Raw genomic sequence first — 17,500 nt, 5'->3', positions numbered from 1 at the left:
CACACATGCACCGTAAAGATCCGATCCAGAAGAGTCGGTGCCACACATGACATTTGACTTCAGTGCCTAGTGAAAAACAGGCCCTGCTTATTTACCGCACCAGCACTTTTCTAAACTCAAAGAGCTAGATAAACAGTACTGCAATGCTCACCTGCAGGTTGTCACACATCTCCTGGCTGTAGGTAATTCTTTGGATCTCTGTGGGGGAGCTGAGATACAGCGCCTGGCCCCCGTTGGTGAAACAAAAGGTTCTTGCAATGCGCATGTCTGTCAGAGGCAGGTAATTGACATCCATCAGCGGTCTTAAACTGGGTAAACTGTAGGGAGAAGAACAAAAGTATGAAATAAATCAGGTGAAGAGGATGCTTGGATTGTGTCAACTATATCCTGCAAGGAGTGGGACAAGGATTTGTTTATAACAGCAGAAAATGAGGACTGCAATTAGATTCCAACAAAGTAGAGAGGATGTATGGGTGACAGATGCGTATTTGATAAACAAAGACTGTTTAGTCATTGTGCGTTTAAAGTAAGTGTTTAAAATGCATAAAATAAATCATGGCTGTCTGTATCGCCGAGTTGGAGACACTTGATTTGTTCATCAAAGTAGATGCTCTGATGCAATAGAGGCAAAGTGAATTTAACTTAGTCTACTTGTTAATGCTGGGATCTTCATTACTGTACAATTGTTTATTTCTAGTCTGATATCACTAATAAATGCATGAAAGTGAACCGTTTTAAAAAGTTTTCAAGTAACCTCTTCAAAGATTTGTTCAACATCAATGTATGAGAAGTTATTTCACATGTACTTCCAACATTATTTTGTTCAGAGCTTGTAATTTCCTAGAAAACAGCCAACGACACTGATAAATCATCCTGAACTTAGATGTGTATTCTGTTTTCTTGTATCTCAGATTTCCCTAGAAGAATCAGAACCAATCAGAACACACTTTTCTTTAGGAAAAATGACTTTTTATCCCCCAGAAAACATGTTCATTAATGTGTCAAATAGCACTTTACTATTTCATATTATGGAAATATTTAAAGCAGTCAAAAGTACGGTCCACATGTGCAGCCTTGAGATCTTACCTTAGTGTCATGACGTGTCCGTTGGCACAGAAGCAGGCCAGACACACGCTGTTACACACAGATACCACGTCAGCTCGCAGTACAAAGGATGACTCTGTGATGTTGTGGACGAAGAGACACGACTGCGAGGGCATCAAGAAGACTTTGGCTTGCCTCTCGGAACAAACTACAGCTAAGTGTCCCTCTCCGCAGGCTTCTTGGGAAGATGATGGTGAAAAGTGGACCAGCTTGCGCTTCCGCGGTCGATCAGGGTCCTCGGGGGCGTTCAAGTCCCGCCAAACCTCATATGGGCTCTGAATGAGAGCTCCCATGCAATCCAAGAAGCTAAAGTGTAACACAGAGCCTTTCAGCATCTGGACAGCTCCTAGGAGAGTTTGGGTAGAGTCAAGAGGAAAAAAGGTAAGGCATGTCATCTCAAAGTTTTAAAGTACCAGAAGGCAAAAATGAGTGTTTGGTTAAACATATCTACACTTTAGCTGTGATTAAAACACTCCAGATGTTTGCACATCAGTTTCACACACTTCATTTTCAATTTAATGAATGGATAATGGGAGAACAGAAAGGTTTACATGCTGTAAACTGGGTTATTCCCTCTATTAGCTGCTACTGCAAGTGATCCATAGTCATTACATCCAATAGAGAACGCTGATACCTTCAGAGGTAATCCATAGAAAATTCAGTAGCCTTTTTCTATCACTTTCCCAGAAACTGAAACTGTGACTTCCAGTGACAAGTGTGCTTCTTTCCTCTCAAGAGAGCAGGTGCTGCTCTAAAGACTCACAATTTGTGGTTTTGTTAATGTTTTTACTTCAAATAGGTGATCTTTCTCTTCACACACTATGGCTTCTGGATGACTACTGCATGTTTGGTTGCTTCTGCTTTGTTCAGTCAGATCACAAAAACGATGAGGGTTTAGCTTCAGAACTCTTGAGTTGAAGCTGTAATTTGCAAAATCATGCAGACAATACTCCACTCAAAGTTCTCACATTACAAATTCCATTTAAGTCAAACAAATGAGGCTTAGATGACCTTTATGTATGAGTTAAACTGTTCTAACAGTCTGACATAGCAGAGAAATGACAAGATCACATTCCTCCATATCAACTTTACAGTTTTTGTAAATGTACTGGAGTCACAAAAGACATGTAAAATAATTTTTTCTTTAATCAGACTGCTGTAATGAGCTGTTAAACTTAATAACTATATGTAAATGTATTAGGTATTAAGATATGTATTATGAATTTACCTGTAATGACATCATTTCTGTATTTAATTTTTGTTACTGACTTTGTAAGTTACATTACTTTAGAATCAACCTTGCAACTAAATATGCCTTTTCTAAGTGACCCAAACTCTCTTAATAAACAAGTGAGATCTACCTCCTGTGGCTGCATTGTGTTCAAACAATGACCTGATCACCAGAACCAGTCAGCCGGACTCTAAACCAGAGGTAATTTTATCCCATGAGAGCTGCAGCTGTGCAGGTTTTTAATATCTCAGACATACCTGACTCAAATGAATGAGTTGTTGATAGGATTATTAGACTGCTGGATTATTTGAATTTGAATCAGGTGAGTTGGAGCATGGAGACACTCAAAACCTGCAGACTCTCTTGAGGACAAATTGAATAGTCCTCCTCGAAACAATGCTCCTGGTTCCACCCTGAAACGGCTATACACTCCTTGGGCTAAAAATATATCATTTTGCGTCACATTTAAAAGAAGCCCTGTCAAGCTGCTTACAGCGAATGATCCAGGCAGGAAGTGAGAGACCAGAATAGCATTGCAATAGAAAAGGACTCCAATCTTGAAATGAAGTACATATTGTAGACTTAGTCCTCTATCAAATCATTAAAGTGGCACCAGGCCAGAAATAAACTAGACAGAGGTATCTAACCAGCTACAACAAGAGATTCAGCAACTGGAAAACACAGTGTTACATCAAAACAGACAAAGTTTACATGAGGAACAACATTGGACAGGTGTGCATATTATTTATTGGGAGCTTGGAGAAGTTTTCCAACAGATTCATTGAAGAACGAACAACTTTTCCGCTCTAAATAAGACTAGCAAAGCTCAGCAGGTAAGTTGTACAGCTTCTGAAATGAAATGTGTGATAAAGCAATTGTGTGAACGATGTATCAAAACAGTCTCGCTGCCTCAGGAAGTGGAATCTGGAGGTTATTTTCACCACACGAAACATCCCAGTAAGTCTCACCGTACAAGTCTTATAACAAGTTAAAAACTGTTAATGTGTTCATAATAATCTAGTAAAACATGAAAGATTTATTTAAATTCACATCTCCTGAACAGGTTTATGTGTGCGATAAATAAAATCAAAATGCTGCTAAATTAAAAGGAACAATAAATCCGGCATCCTGTTTAGATTTTATGACTTAATACCTTCTCCTTGATGTATTTTGTCGCCGTCTTGATTTTGCTCAGACCTATTTTAAGCTCCTTAAAATATTAATTTATGCATTATGAGATGGGAAATCTGAGCATGCTGGTAACACTGCCACGACAAGCATTCACAAGACAGCCTGTAAACAAGTAAACACTTTAACCAGATGATTTAAGTACCACAAAACCAAGCTCCACTGTTACTGACGATGATGATGATGATGATGATGATGATGATGAGGATGATACCCTACTTACCACTGGGACCAACAGTGACAGACTCCTCCATCCTCTCCTCTTGGTCAGTAGGGATAGACATGGGGATTAGCAGGACCACACCTAAACTGGTGCCCACCCACAGACATGGGGTGGGGAAGGCATCACTCTTGCGTCCGTAGGACTCTCCAAACTGCAGCGTGGTGACGGCCTCTTTAGTGTCCCGATCAATGCTGGACACGCTGGAGCTCCGCGAGCGGCTGAAGGAGTTTTCCCGACTCTCTGCAGGAGCAGAAGCCGCCGGATTCGGAGGCGAGTCGCGGTCAGAGAAGATGCAGGAGGAGACACAGACGATGCAATGGCAAAGGAAGAACCATGAGAGGAAAGAGGAGCGAGAAAGTGTTGAAGGGGAAATTATTGGCAAAAGTAAGAAGAGTGGTAGAAGAGAAAGAATGGAAGTATGAGAGGACAAGCGGTTTAAAAGAAAAAGAGGCATACAGTGAGGGAAAAAGAGCCACAAGAAGAATACATTTCTAAAACTCAGTTATTATTTTTCGACAAACTTTAGGTGATATAAAACACAGTAACAAAATGCCACTGGATAGATGTGACACATGGAGGATCAATGTGATTAATCCTTACAAAGAGACAGCTGGACAGAAACATAGTCTCCCTCAAACACACAAACACACACCTTTAAGCTTTGCATGTACTGAGACTAAACTGACCTTTACTCACTGACAAGATTCCACTTGGCAAACACTCACATGCATATACACACATCTGCCCACATCTGCAGCTGCACCAATCCAAAACCTCTTTTGACTCCATTTAAGTGCTAAACATGCAGGTACTCCATTGTGTGCTTAAAGTCTCCATCATGAAAGTATTTCTGTATTGCTGCATTTCTGAATTATTCAGAGCCAGGAAATGTGCAGTACTGCTCTCCCGGTCTGATGTTGCCCAAAGGGGGGGGGGACTTTCTGCAGCGGCAACCGCATTCGGATGCAAAGTCTAGTGTAGACTTTACTGAGTTATGGCAAATTGACAGATGTGTTTCACTTTACATCCTTCTGAGAACCAGATCTACCAGCTTATCCTCTTTGACTATGTTTGTTTTAAAAACTAACAATGTTGACTGCAGTGTTGAATCTAATACATAAACTAGAATAAGTAAAAATAAAATGTGCATCAGCTAAATAATGCAATCAGCTCCCTGTCAGGGAGTATCGGGCCTGGAAAAGATTTAGTAGCGCTGCCATAAAAAAATGGGATCACCCACCCGGCTCTCCTACGATGTCCAGGACAAGATGAGAGAATTCAAGGCATGTTTCAGATGACACAGGGCCACAGAACGGACTGACATTCTGACTGACTGACGGACGGACGAACGTGAATTAGTCAGCAGGACAGCAGGAGACGTGGTTTTGGCCGAAGCCCCCTTACCTCGCTCACTCCAGCAGTAGGAGGTGGTGGTGTGGTGCTCGTCATGGGAGTACATAGTGACTCCATGTAACTGCTGAAGCATTGCCCTCCTGGATGCATGCCCTACTTAGCCCCCGACACAATGAACCCCATAGAACAAACCACACCCCGAAATGACCCAAAGAAACAAGAACAAACACACACACACACACACACACACACACACACAGGAGAGGAGCCATATTGAGCCGAGGAACAGATGAGACGGACAGATGAACAGCAGTACCAGAGAGTGACAGAAAGGGAAAGAGAGAAAGATGTAACTGAGTGTGGAGAGATTGTTAAAAAAAAAATTTACACACAGAGCATGGCTCGGATATGTTTCTGGTGGCCACGCAACCTTCATTCAGGCATCCATCTTCACTGTGAGTCCGTGTGCAGCGCCATCTGCTTATCTAAACATAGTTGGCAAGAGTAGCAGGTTTCTGCAATTCAAATGTTGAGTTACTCTGACACAGCATCCTCACATGCACACTGCAGTGTGGTTGGCAAAGAGCTGCTGCATAGCACTGCTGTGTGACGAACAAAATGTTGATGTTGCTTTCTTTTGATCGGACTGCAGTTTGCAGGAGTGAAAATAGGAGAAATGGGATTTTTCTTCATCCAAAGTTCAGCTAGCAGTGCTGTACAAAGCTGCTGGCAACCAAGCACACAAAATAGCCTTCTGCTGCATGTCTGGGCGGCAGCAGTGCCGAATGTCGTGGGGTGTGTTTACGCTGTGTGGCAAAGCCTGTGGGGTGCTGGCTAATGAAAGTCAGGCCCAGTGGTACTCTGACAGGACACAGGGACCCCCGGGGGCCCCCTTTACAGGGTGCCAGAGGTGTGCGAGATGGCGTCAAGGTGGCAATCTGAAGTGGAGACAGACAAAGTGCCAGAGCTAAAACAGTGATACATACACATACAGCCAACACACGTCTTCTCAGAGAAGGACCAACATATCGGGGAGGCTTAAAACTGTTCAGATAGAAGTACCAGGTATATTTGAATATTTTAAAACTGGGAATTAATGAACATTTGACCTTGCATTTGAACCTTTTAACGCTTAAAACGTGTCAATTAATAATAAACATTCTCTGACAGGAACCACGCGCTTGCATGCTTGTTTCTGCATTTGTTCCATCTTGTATTGACTAGCGGATGTATGAGTGCCTCTGCATCTTTTAAACCACTTTGAACATCACCTTGACTCTGTGCTCAGATCTAGTTAAAGATATTTCAGCATTTATGTGTTTGGGTTGTACAGAGGTTAAAGTCAAACAACCTGTCCTCCTTCTACATTAACAAATAAACTGACAACACATTGTCCATGCCTTAAATGGAACTAAACGTCCACAAACAAGCAAAAAAATAAAAAAATATCATCCATCTGCATCTTTAATATTTAATATGTGCATTGTTTAATTGGAGATGGCCACTATAGAAGTGTTTACTATACATTAAGTCTGTCATTTCCCTCCTCTGTTTCCTTGCCTGGCATGCAGGCCTCATTAACATCAGCCTTATTTCTCGCACTGCTTTCTGACCTTTAATTATTCCAGTTATCCTGCTGGCTCCTCACTGTGGTAACCCAGTGCAGCTGATACACCACAGTGTCAAAGGTAGGAACAAATACAGAATATCCAAAGGTCTGATAAGAAAAAAAACAACAAAAAACAGTCTTTGCAGCCTGTAGTTACCAGCATAAACAATTAGCACTCAGCATCTCAAAGCTTCGTGTCTCTTCCACCTCATTACAAAGTCAGTATGCTTCCATGCACTCTTGTGTCAAGTTACAGTTACAACTTAACTGGGCCATTACATGAAGCTACCATCCTTGCTCTGGTTTACAAGGAGGAGAAATTGCTTTATTGATCGCAGTATGTCCAACTGCACAAGAGCAGGTGGTGATGTTCACCTTTTCAGCTTGTTAGCATCAGGCTCCTTTTGACAACTAACAAGGTAGCTAACGAATAATTATTACACTATTCAGTGGTTAGGCCGACATTCTTATTGCTTTTTTGTTGGTATTGAACCCTTTAGAGTTTAACAAAGGAGATGCAGACCATTCCTTTTTGTTTTTTCCTGTTGCTATGTTACTTCCAGGTCAATGCTCAGAGCAGGGATTGTGGAGAATGCAGAGCATGGCTGGTTGGACTCAGTATAATGCATGCAGGGGTAAGTCAACTTCCAAACATATTTAGTGCAGGTTGAGGTAAATCAACTGGACAGGGGCCAGGAAATCATCTTCAGTGCTGATGAAAATAGCAGGAGATTTCACTCTTGAATTCTCCCACTATCTCCATCAGATCTGCAGAAACTCTTGTTTTCAAGAAGCTAAACCCAGACCTATTGACTTGACTAAATCTATGTTGAATACCGTGACCTGGACATATGAAACCTTCCCAGCCATTCTCCAACCATGGTGCTTAGTTGAGTTTGTCCAACTTTAAAATATTTTATTTGGCATGATTTTGGCTGAAGTAAAACTGAAACTATGATCCAGTGTTTTCTAACGTCCAACATAAATGTTTGTGTGACAATATACAGAACTTTTAGTGCAGCTCTTTGTGCTAAACTAATATTAAACCTGAATTTAAACTAATGCTAAACATTTTCTTTGAAGCTTTACTTTAAATCTTTGATGTATGTTGATGTATTTGTCTCGGCTTGGGTTGTACTGAAAATCCTTCTTTAGTGGCTTGTGGACATGCCAGTCTGAATTAGCCTTGTTTTCGGGCAATGAGAAAAAGTACTGTTAGAGAGAGAGAGAGAGAGAAAGCAAGAGGGAAAGAGACAAACCGTTGTCTCTAACTTTCAGCTGAAATTGCAGCTCATCCTTTAACTGCACAGTGACTGCTAAATGACATATTCAGAACCCACCTTGAAAGTGTGACTCAGCAAGGACAATTAGCTGTTTGTTTATGTAGTGCAGCCAAGACAAAAGTCAAGAGTGTCTGAACAGAGTTGAGGGTGAGCTGCAACAGCCAGGTGAGCAGTGAAGACAGATGTGCGATTAATTTACATATGTGCTGAAATCATATCATTTAAACATAAAGGCATTTAATAGATGCCCACAGAGGGAATTTAAATGACACATTAGGCTGAGTTTGAGCAGAGCAATCATTGGAAATCTTTGACTTGTCAAGCAAAGCAGGGTGACATGATTGTGATAATCATTCACACTGTTGCAATTTTTCACACTAAATTCACCCGGAAGTCTGTCAAACAGCTTCTTATGGATAATTTCAGAGGTCATAAATGCTTGAAATCAACTGTGGAAAAGAACGATTTCCACTATCGTCTGACTGATAATGCACCTGTAACACAGGCAGTGGCTTTAATAAAACATTCAGCTTATGCTAATAAGGAACTGCTCCCCTCTTGGTTCCAGGTCACTGTTGTATAATGAGGTTGATGAAGACGGCAGTGTGAATCTAATTGCAGAATTGATGTAAAAGTCTGAGCTTTGGCTTAACAAACAGTGCTGTGCTGCAAAAGGGATGGTTTTTATTTATTATTTGTTTTTTTTGCATCATTGTGGTTATAGAAGACATTTAAAAGGTTTGTACTAAAAAAAAAACAACCAAATCTTTATAACTGTTAAGACTTTAAAAGAGCTTGCATGTGATTTGGGAGCGTGATTTTACTCTCCGCTGGCAACATTCGCTGTTACTTTTTGGTTTGTACAGGGTCACTACTGCAGTGCACTGTCACAATGCTGAGTCTCCTGTGGAGTGATTTGCCTTTCGTGACTTGACTGAGACGTTTAGTTGATCTGATAGAGGTTTGACCAAAACAACAACCCAACAAGTGTATCATGGGCAAGGTACTCAAGATAAGTTTTCTCTTAATAGGAAAAGCAATGCAGTGTCAGTGGTGCATCATTTGACGGTCATAAAGACTTTGATTGATGTGCATGCTAATTTGCTCCCTGCCAATGTACAGTCACACAGTGAATTAGATTTCTAATCTAAATTAGAGCACTGCCATGTTAAACGACGTGTCTGCCTCCAGGGTTAACCAACCTTTAGTCAGTTTTATGAATAACCAGCTTATATCTTCCCCCAGAACTTCCAGTCCCTTTGGTCGACGATCTTCACTTTTACTTGAACCAGCTTCTACATATTTTCTAGGCATGTAAATCATTCCTCAGTTACCTTTTTTTGGGGGGGGGATTTCTAATGAGAAAATGTTGTTTTGAGGGTGAAATAAATAAATATGGTGTTTGATGTGACAGGATAATGTCAGGAGTCCTGTATAATCATAAAATGTGCATTTTGTTTCTGTCTGAGTGGGAGGATGTTGTTTACTCAAAGTCAATGGATGTCCTGCATCTTGTCTTGATATCTGCTGCCTGGCAGTGACAGACTAAGTGCAGAGATTCAAACATATCGTGTGATTAAATGTTGCTCTATAATCTCTCCAAAGACCATTTTTCTGAGCTTTGTATATCAAAATTACACGTCTGGCATTTAAATTGTTGACTTTTTCACTGTCCCTTTTGTACTCCATTTAATTGTTGCTTATTTTGCTGTTTTGCTGCACAAAATTTTTTTTACATACGAGTAATTTTACTCATATATATATATATATATATATATATATATATATATATATATATATATATATATATATATATATATATATACATATACATATATATATATATATATATATATATATACATACATACATACATACATACATATATATATATATATATATATATATATATATATATATATATATATATATATATATATATATGTATATTTATATGACAAACAGCCAGACTAAATCGACTTATTTTGCTTTTACGAATGTGACACTGAATAAAAGGCAAATCTTTTACTAAGTAAAACTCTTATATGTTGGAATTAATAAAAATGAACAGCAACTAATTTGGAAAAAATTAAAGAAAAAGAAGTATTTTACCTTTCATTACATACAAATACACACACACACACACACACACCCAAACACAGGGACACGCTCTGTTTCTGTCTGACACACAAAAGCTTATGTACAAACATTTTCACACTGATCATGGGGATATGAAGCCTCTAAGTCAGTACTTTTTTCTGATAAGTCAAGAGAAAGAGTGGGATCAACAGCATGTGTGTGTTGGAAAAAAATCATAGATGATTTGGCAATCCACTGGTAAGTTGGCTTCCTTGAAAACAAATACATTAAATGTAGAAACAAATCCTTCAGTGTTACATATCTAGACAAAGTAGCTAGGTGTGGTCACACCACATAGTGCCTTATGTGTTCCGTTCACCAATTTTCAAAAGGAAAAAAGAAAAACACACACCTACACATTATTAACAAAAACAACAAAATATACAGAATAAGCCATTGAATTTCAGCTCACCATTTTAGCCAATATCTTGATTTAAAAAGAAAAACATAACACACCAAGTTAAATAAAAATGAAAATAAAAAAAAATATATTAAAAAAAAGCAGTTTGGTGTGAAGGGCAAAAAAAAAAAAAAAAAAAAGTTCTGTGGACATAGAAAAAAAAGTTGGTTAAATCACGTAAAACTGCACCAACCATTAGGCCTTGCACATGGTTAACACAAGCAACAGTATTAAGGCACTCATTGCTAGGCCTGTTTCTTGCATTCAAAAGAAGCAGAGCCTGCAGTCTAAAAGCTGTACTGCGATGCTAATGCAAGCTGCAGAAAGCTAATCATGAAGTAAAAGAATTGCTACAAAACAGATCCTGTGAAGCAGCTCTTGTCATTATGGTTGCTGCTGATCTGCTGACAGCTTGCCTCAGGATGTAATCACATATTTTCATGTTTTTTTTTTTTTTTTAACAAAGCTCTGGTCTTCAGTAATCATAAAAATAGCTGGTTTTATGGCTATGTCAAGCTTTCTGCTCTCAAATTGCAAAAAATAAAATAAAAATAAAAATGGTTGCAGTCTTAAAGCTCAAAATCAGTTATAACTGCTAACTACTTATTTAGCTTTACTAGCTACTTTAGTTAACATTACTAGCTCCTTTACTTGGCATTACTAGCTACTTTAGTTAGCATCCCTAGTTACTTTACTTAGCATTACTAGCTACTTTACTTAGCATGTCCTTCACTGTGTGAAGTTAAACAAATCTTCAATACTCTGTTGAATACCATTCAATACCATTGTTGACATCTGTCACACTTTAATAACTGCAGCTTATGTGATAGCTGTCACACCGAATGTTGATATATTCATAACTTTTTTTTATATGAAAAACTTGTACTGGAGGATGTACCTCCTATGCTATAAAAACCAGCATACAAGGTATTTCCCCAAAGCATAAAGCTTTGCAGGTTTACAATAAAGGGTCTCAAATTGTACCAAGATTAAGATTTCCTGACTCATGTCTGGACAGAGATGCAGCTTAAATGACAATACAGCTCATATTTCCCAGTATCTGACTGTTACTCTACCATCGGGCCACCTCCCTCTTCCTAAAGACAGTTGTGCATGATATCTCACTGCATAGGTCATCACGTCCATTTTCAGGAGTTTGGCCACAAATGCTTGTCAGACAAAAAGTGAATGGCAGAAAGCTGTACTCTGCAGATTTCTATTTAAGACATGATAAATTTAAAACCCAACCTGCCCAAATCTAAACACATTTGTCTGAAATACAGTTTGAAAGATACACAAAAAACAATCTTACTATAACACCATACCTACTGCTTCTATATGTAGAGACATTGCCCCACTAATGTTTTGCTAAAGTTAGCAAACTAAGCTGTAACTGTAAGGAGGGAGGGTTTAGCAAACAAAATAGGTTGTCAGAAAATGTTGATTAAAAAGTACCTGCTGGAGCTTCTCCCTCCATTGCATCTGCATCCCATACTGCACAGTAGCTGCTGTTTTAGTTTTTGCTGCCAACTTGCATTAGCATGTGCTTGCTTTGTGTTAACTATGTCTCTGGCCTTCACCCACTTAACCAAAAGAGAGAGGGTCACATGCACTTGGGAGGGACGGTTATGGTATGGAGGTTTAGGGATGGGACTTGGGAAGTCAAGCACACACCTTCAGTGTGGGACACAGGCAAAGAGATCTCCATGCAAGCAGCAGACTGGGCCTTGCGGAAGGGTGGTCGGCCAGGGCCTCTGCGGGTAAGCCGTGGCCCCTCGGGACCCATCGGAATGCGAGGCTTCCCCGCCGAGCAGGGCTGGGAGGTGGGGCTAGTGCAATGTCCATTGACATGATCTGTAACAACGGCAAAGCATTAGCAAACAACCGAAAGAGGGCAATGATTCAACTTTGAAACATACTGTAATCCACTGCTGCTACTACGTCCATCTTCATAAGCCACTGAGTCTAAAAGTAAGCAGCGAAAAGCTAAATCTGAACATACAGGTTGTGAATTTAGCTTATTTATAACTGATAACATGTTTTATTTACAAAATGCAGACTCTCATTACAGCACATGACTTACGAAGATGGAGAAGTTTAGTGTCAGAGGAGCAAGCTGATGTTAAAATCTGGTCGTCGGGTAGAAAGAAAATGACAGTGAGGTAAAAGGGGGAAAGTGCGTGACAAAGAGTTAAAGAGCAGTTTGAAGTAAGTATGTGCAAGAAGGAGAAAATAGATGCTGGGGCCAAAGAAAGGAAAGTGCAGAGGAAAAAAGAAGTGAGTGCAGCCTCATCCAGTCTGTGCAAGGAAAGACATGTGGAAAACAAACAAACAAACAAAAAAAAAGAAAGCAGGCTTGTTTCATCTCCACTTTGTGCCTTTTTATCTTTGTTATAATTTTTTAGCAGAAGCTGCTTATTTCTTTCTAAAAAGCCATCGACAGTACTAGTATATCTTCAAGTGAAGATCAAAGCCCCTAAAAAAAAAATCAATATCAAATCTCTAATATATGCTCTTTTATTCTAATGCAAATTAGTTAAGCTACATGGGCTACAGAGTCATCCACAGTTGATGCTGACATGAAAACACCGTCACCCTGGAATGGCGGCTTTGCGTGGCCTTTCCTTAAGGACTGCATACATGAATGCTTGTGGGACTGCAAGCAAATTAATTTTGTTTACAAAAAAAGGCCTTCATAATGTGACAAAAAGGAATTGTGTGCATACTGCACTTCTTTGCTGTGTGTAGTTTCGCTAAGGAAAAAGCTGTCGAGACAACCATAATTAACAGCTGCCCAACACCTGGGCCTTGGTACTCTCATCCTCCCTCGTCGCGAGAGACGAGTAAATAAAACAATGCACTATTCTTTAACAATGTCCTTGTGGCAGTAAAACCAAGGTTAAAAGCATTTGTGGTTGACAGGAAGGTCTAATGGAATTGTTTTCCTTCATTTTTTTTTTTTGTTTCTTCTTGCCTTTCTGCAGTCCTCGTATATGGCTGTTCATGAAGCAGGAGGTTAGACAGCGTTGCACTGACATAGCACTCCGCATCTTCCCAGCATTTCAGGTTTCTGTTGTGCCAAAAACTAGTCCCCCTGTTCAGCTGGTTCACACTGAGGTAATTGAGTTTCAAAGTGAAGATGAAAAACTCTGGGGTGCCACCCAGTCCGCGTGCGACACTTACCCAGTTTCACAGCAGGACGAGCCGAGGCAGTCTGGGGAGTTTTCACTGCATGTAATATCGAGCTAATGTGAAGCCACATGACTGCACCGCTGTGTCTGCCTAAATGCGTTTGCCATTATGAATTTCAAACAGTGATGCTGTAAATCAACCATTTGCCCCAAAATGTTCTGGAGGAAACTGGTAAATAGCAGAAAGAAAGGCACTGTACTCTGACATGCAACCCTCTCACGGATTACCACACTTATCCATCAAGAGTGTATGGACTTGTACACACATCCACACCAAAGCACAGACACATAAATGCAAACTATATTCACTTTTTAAAAAAATTAAAATAACTCACAACTAGTTAAAATGATTTTTTTTTACCCCTTTTACTGACAGTATAGGTTAGAAACTATGTTTCTAAAATTTAAAAACGAGGTTAATGGGGATACCTTCCCATTAATAAACCGCTATAAACTAGCAACGAGTCATTGAAGATTAAGACTGTTCCCTTCTAATTTTGCTTCTGGAATTTGGGCTAAAGTTGTTGCTTTTACTGTTGCTGAAAACAAAGTGTTTCTGTACCTGCTATGTAAAGAAAAGTTAGTGAATGAGGAAAGTCACAGAAATAAGTTGGCACAGGCACTTTTTATGTCAAAGAAGCAGACTTTTGTATATTTTTGCTTGTGACACTGCGGAAGAAGAGCAAAGGGAAACCTGAGACTGAGATGTTTATGCAGCAGTTAGAGATGCATGGGTGAAGCATTTGATATCTGTGATGCAGATGAGCCAGTCAAAATGGAAGAGACTGTTTGAGAGAGAAATGATTCAGTTACAATGAAAAGGCAGCGAGTGATCCGATACTGCAGAGCAAAGCTGTCAATGGAGGATCAGAAGATGGTCCAATCATGATAAAGTGATAGAGAGCCTCAAATCGAGATATGGGCATGAGTTACAATTCACCTTTATAAACACTTGCAAAATGTAGAGAAAAAGGCACAGCAGATTCAAATCAAACAGAAATACATTAAAGGGGCAAAATGGGCAAACACTTCAGGCCGATTGTCTCATGGGCTGGTTGAACAGGAAACAGAGTGAAAAGGAAACTGAAGGAAATCTTTTTGAATGAACAGGAAACAACGAAAAAGTTGTAAAACAACATAAAATTCTAGAAAATACGTCAAAAACAGAAGCTAAAAAGACTGAAAGGAAATGATGTGAAAACTGCTGGCTTTCGCCTACCGTACCAAGATCAGTCTTAAGATCTGTGGGCAGACTTAACTTTCTGCCGGGCCCCTTTACTGAAACAAAAGAATAGGAAACAAAGAACCAGTTAATCCCTTCCATGGAAAACAAAAAGAAAAGAAAAAGGAAAGAAATTAAACCATAAGGTTCAAAGCTCGTGTCATCTTTTGTACGAACAAAATAAAACAAATAAAACTACGAAAAAAAAGAAAAAAAACTAAAAAAAAAAAAAAAAAAAAAAGGCATTTACTTAAATGAACAACAAACCAGAGCATGCAGATGGGTGCAGTTGCACACAGCAGGCATATTTCAAACCGCATGCTCCATTGCTGTCCTAGGCCAGTTTTCTAAGCTATTTCTGCTGGATCCTTAACCTCCAGTTCTGATTTTATGTGCAAATATTCTCAGCTGGACTTAACAGCCAGTCACTGGGGCAGGTAATGTCTTTTGACTTGTTGAGCTGCAGCAAGTCAGGACTAATCCACTGTGGAAACGTGTTCTACTCTACTGGTAAAATCTGCTTTTCAGAAGCCCGGGATGTCTGGCACAAAGGTACAAAATAAACAAACACGGCGACACCACAAGGTGCCGAGTGATCAATCACAGACAGACACTGAAGGCAACCAAAATAAGTTGAAAAAACATTTTGCAAGCATTTTGCAGTAAGTAGAAAACTGCAAAGGTTCAACTTGAGGTGCATTGAGTCAGTTTCTCCCTCAAAATAAATAAAGAAAAAAAAGAAGCAATATCTTTATTTGTTTCTTTGTTGACATGTGAGAAACACAAAATGGTGTTTACATGACGTCTGCTCTATTTCATGACCAGGAGGAAAATGGCATGGCTATGAAGTTTTATTGATAATCTGGTCATTTCAGAGCTTTGTTAGACTTGAAATATTAATCAAATAAATTAACAAAGCCTTAATAAGAAAAATGCTGGATGAGCTTTCAATCCTCTTCCATCAAGTATGAATAAAATAGCAAGATAGAATAGAAAGGATTGTAGCTCACTGGTTGCTATGGACTTTGACAACATTGAAAGAAAATTGATAATCCGGGTTTTTTTCCATGTTGTCCTTTTTGCCAGGATGTTTTCCTGCAGGTGCTCCGGTCTCCATCAGTCCCAGGACATGCATCACGGGTTAATTCTTGTTCCAAATTGGCATAGATGTAAGAATGCAAGGTTGTCTGTGTCTGTGTTTGTCTTTTAATGAACTGGCGACCTGTCCCGGGTCTATGCTGTCCCTTGCTAAGTGTCAGCTGGGACACACTTTAACCCCCTGTGACCCTGAACAGGATGAGAAAATGCAGCTACTCAATGTCTCTTCTTTTTCATAACAAAGGATAATGCTGGAAGCTCAATATCAAAAGGTCATTTTAAGGGAGAAGATACAGAAAAATTCTATTATTGCAGAGGGAATTGGGGTGGTATGATGCTACAATTGAATTTTTTCAATCAGTTCATTTCTGCCCTTTTTTTTTTCTTTTTTTTTTTTTTTTTCCAGGAAGAAGGGCTGACTTCTGTATTAGTGCTCCAAATGAGATAGCAAATGAGTTCTGTGTGCTTTTCCATAATAAACCCTTTTGACCAGATGCTGCTGCAACCATAAAGAATGTGCACTGTTAAGAGACACAATGACAGGAAAAATGTTTCCATAATAAACCAGTTACACACAGATGGCCTCTCTGCTTAGTAGATCGGTGGCTGCACAAGCACTTTATAATATAATTTCTAATCGACATAAACAGGTGGTCCTGATCTGAGGAGCCATGGGGTTGCTCAGTGTGAAATACACAATAACCAACTAAACACTGCATGTATTATCACTCATTATTGTGAAGTTTTTAACTACAGCATCACATTTTACTGAATGTTCACTGAACCCATTGTCTTTTTTTTCCTATTATGTGACTTTACAGGCTGCATTCTGTATTATTTCTTCAGCACAACCACTTTGGAAGTGTATAAATATTTGCAGTTGTGACACAAATCCGAAATAAAACAAAATAAAGACAACATGGGAATGAGTATTACTCGTGTTTAACCTAATTTCTTAAAGGCTGCAGTTTTTGAAAAGTATTAACTTGTATTTAACATCCTGCATCGTCTGTTAGTTCTGAACATTTTCACAGATTGTGGCAACGCAAACCATCCCCACAGCATGGTGCAGTCACCACCATGCCTACAGTGGGAATTATGTTCTTGGGACCATGATCCCGGCTGGGTTTACCCAGTTTGTTGTCCTTTTAATATGTCTTCCTTGTCTTCCTTTTCGTTTCCAAGCATTGACTATTTGTCTGCAACAACACCGTCTTTGTAGAGAACAAAGCTCAAAGCTTCCACCCTCAAGCAGTCAAGGCAGCTGGCTTCTGCTCTGCTGGAGGTTTCCCTTCCTATTAGGAGTTTTTACTTTCCACTGATTCTTGCTGCCCTATGCAATCCCATGATGATGAGTTGAATCAAATTCACTGACCAATTATATCTTATGAATGTGCTTCATATGAAGACAGTCATAAACTGGTCTAATGTGGATCATATAAGGGATTTGCTTCAATTT

The 17,500-nt window shown here is 39.5% G+C and overlaps 1 protein-coding gene across 1 annotated transcript in view; it reads right to left on the bottom strand.

Moving 5' to 3' along the window:
- The window catches only part of stxbp5l (syntaxin binding protein 5L), a gene marked incomplete at its 5' end in the record, with an annotated part of 175,901 nt that overhangs the window by 3,197 nt on the left and 155,204 nt on the right, over positions 1 to 17,500 (bottom strand). Inside the window, 4 exons of the mRNA XM_079253891.1 lie at positions 152 to 317; positions 1,087 to 1,450; positions 3,747 to 3,986; positions 12,205 to 12,384. Of these exons, the coding sequence (XP_079110017.1) occupies positions 152 to 317; positions 1,087 to 1,450; positions 3,747 to 3,986; positions 12,205 to 12,384 (950 nt within the window). The remainder of the gene's footprint in view (positions 1 to 151; positions 318 to 1,086; positions 1,451 to 3,746; positions 3,987 to 12,204; positions 12,385 to 17,500) is intronic.

This window comes from Telmatherina bonti (assembly GCF_933228915.1).
Source record: "Telmatherina bonti genome assembly, chromosome: 15".
Taxonomy (NCBI): domain Eukaryota; kingdom Metazoa; phylum Chordata; class Actinopteri; order Atheriniformes; family Telmatherinidae; genus Telmatherina; species Telmatherina bonti.
The sequence above is the reverse complement of the archived record's forward strand: the minus strand, read 5'-3'. Positions and strand labels throughout refer to the sequence as shown.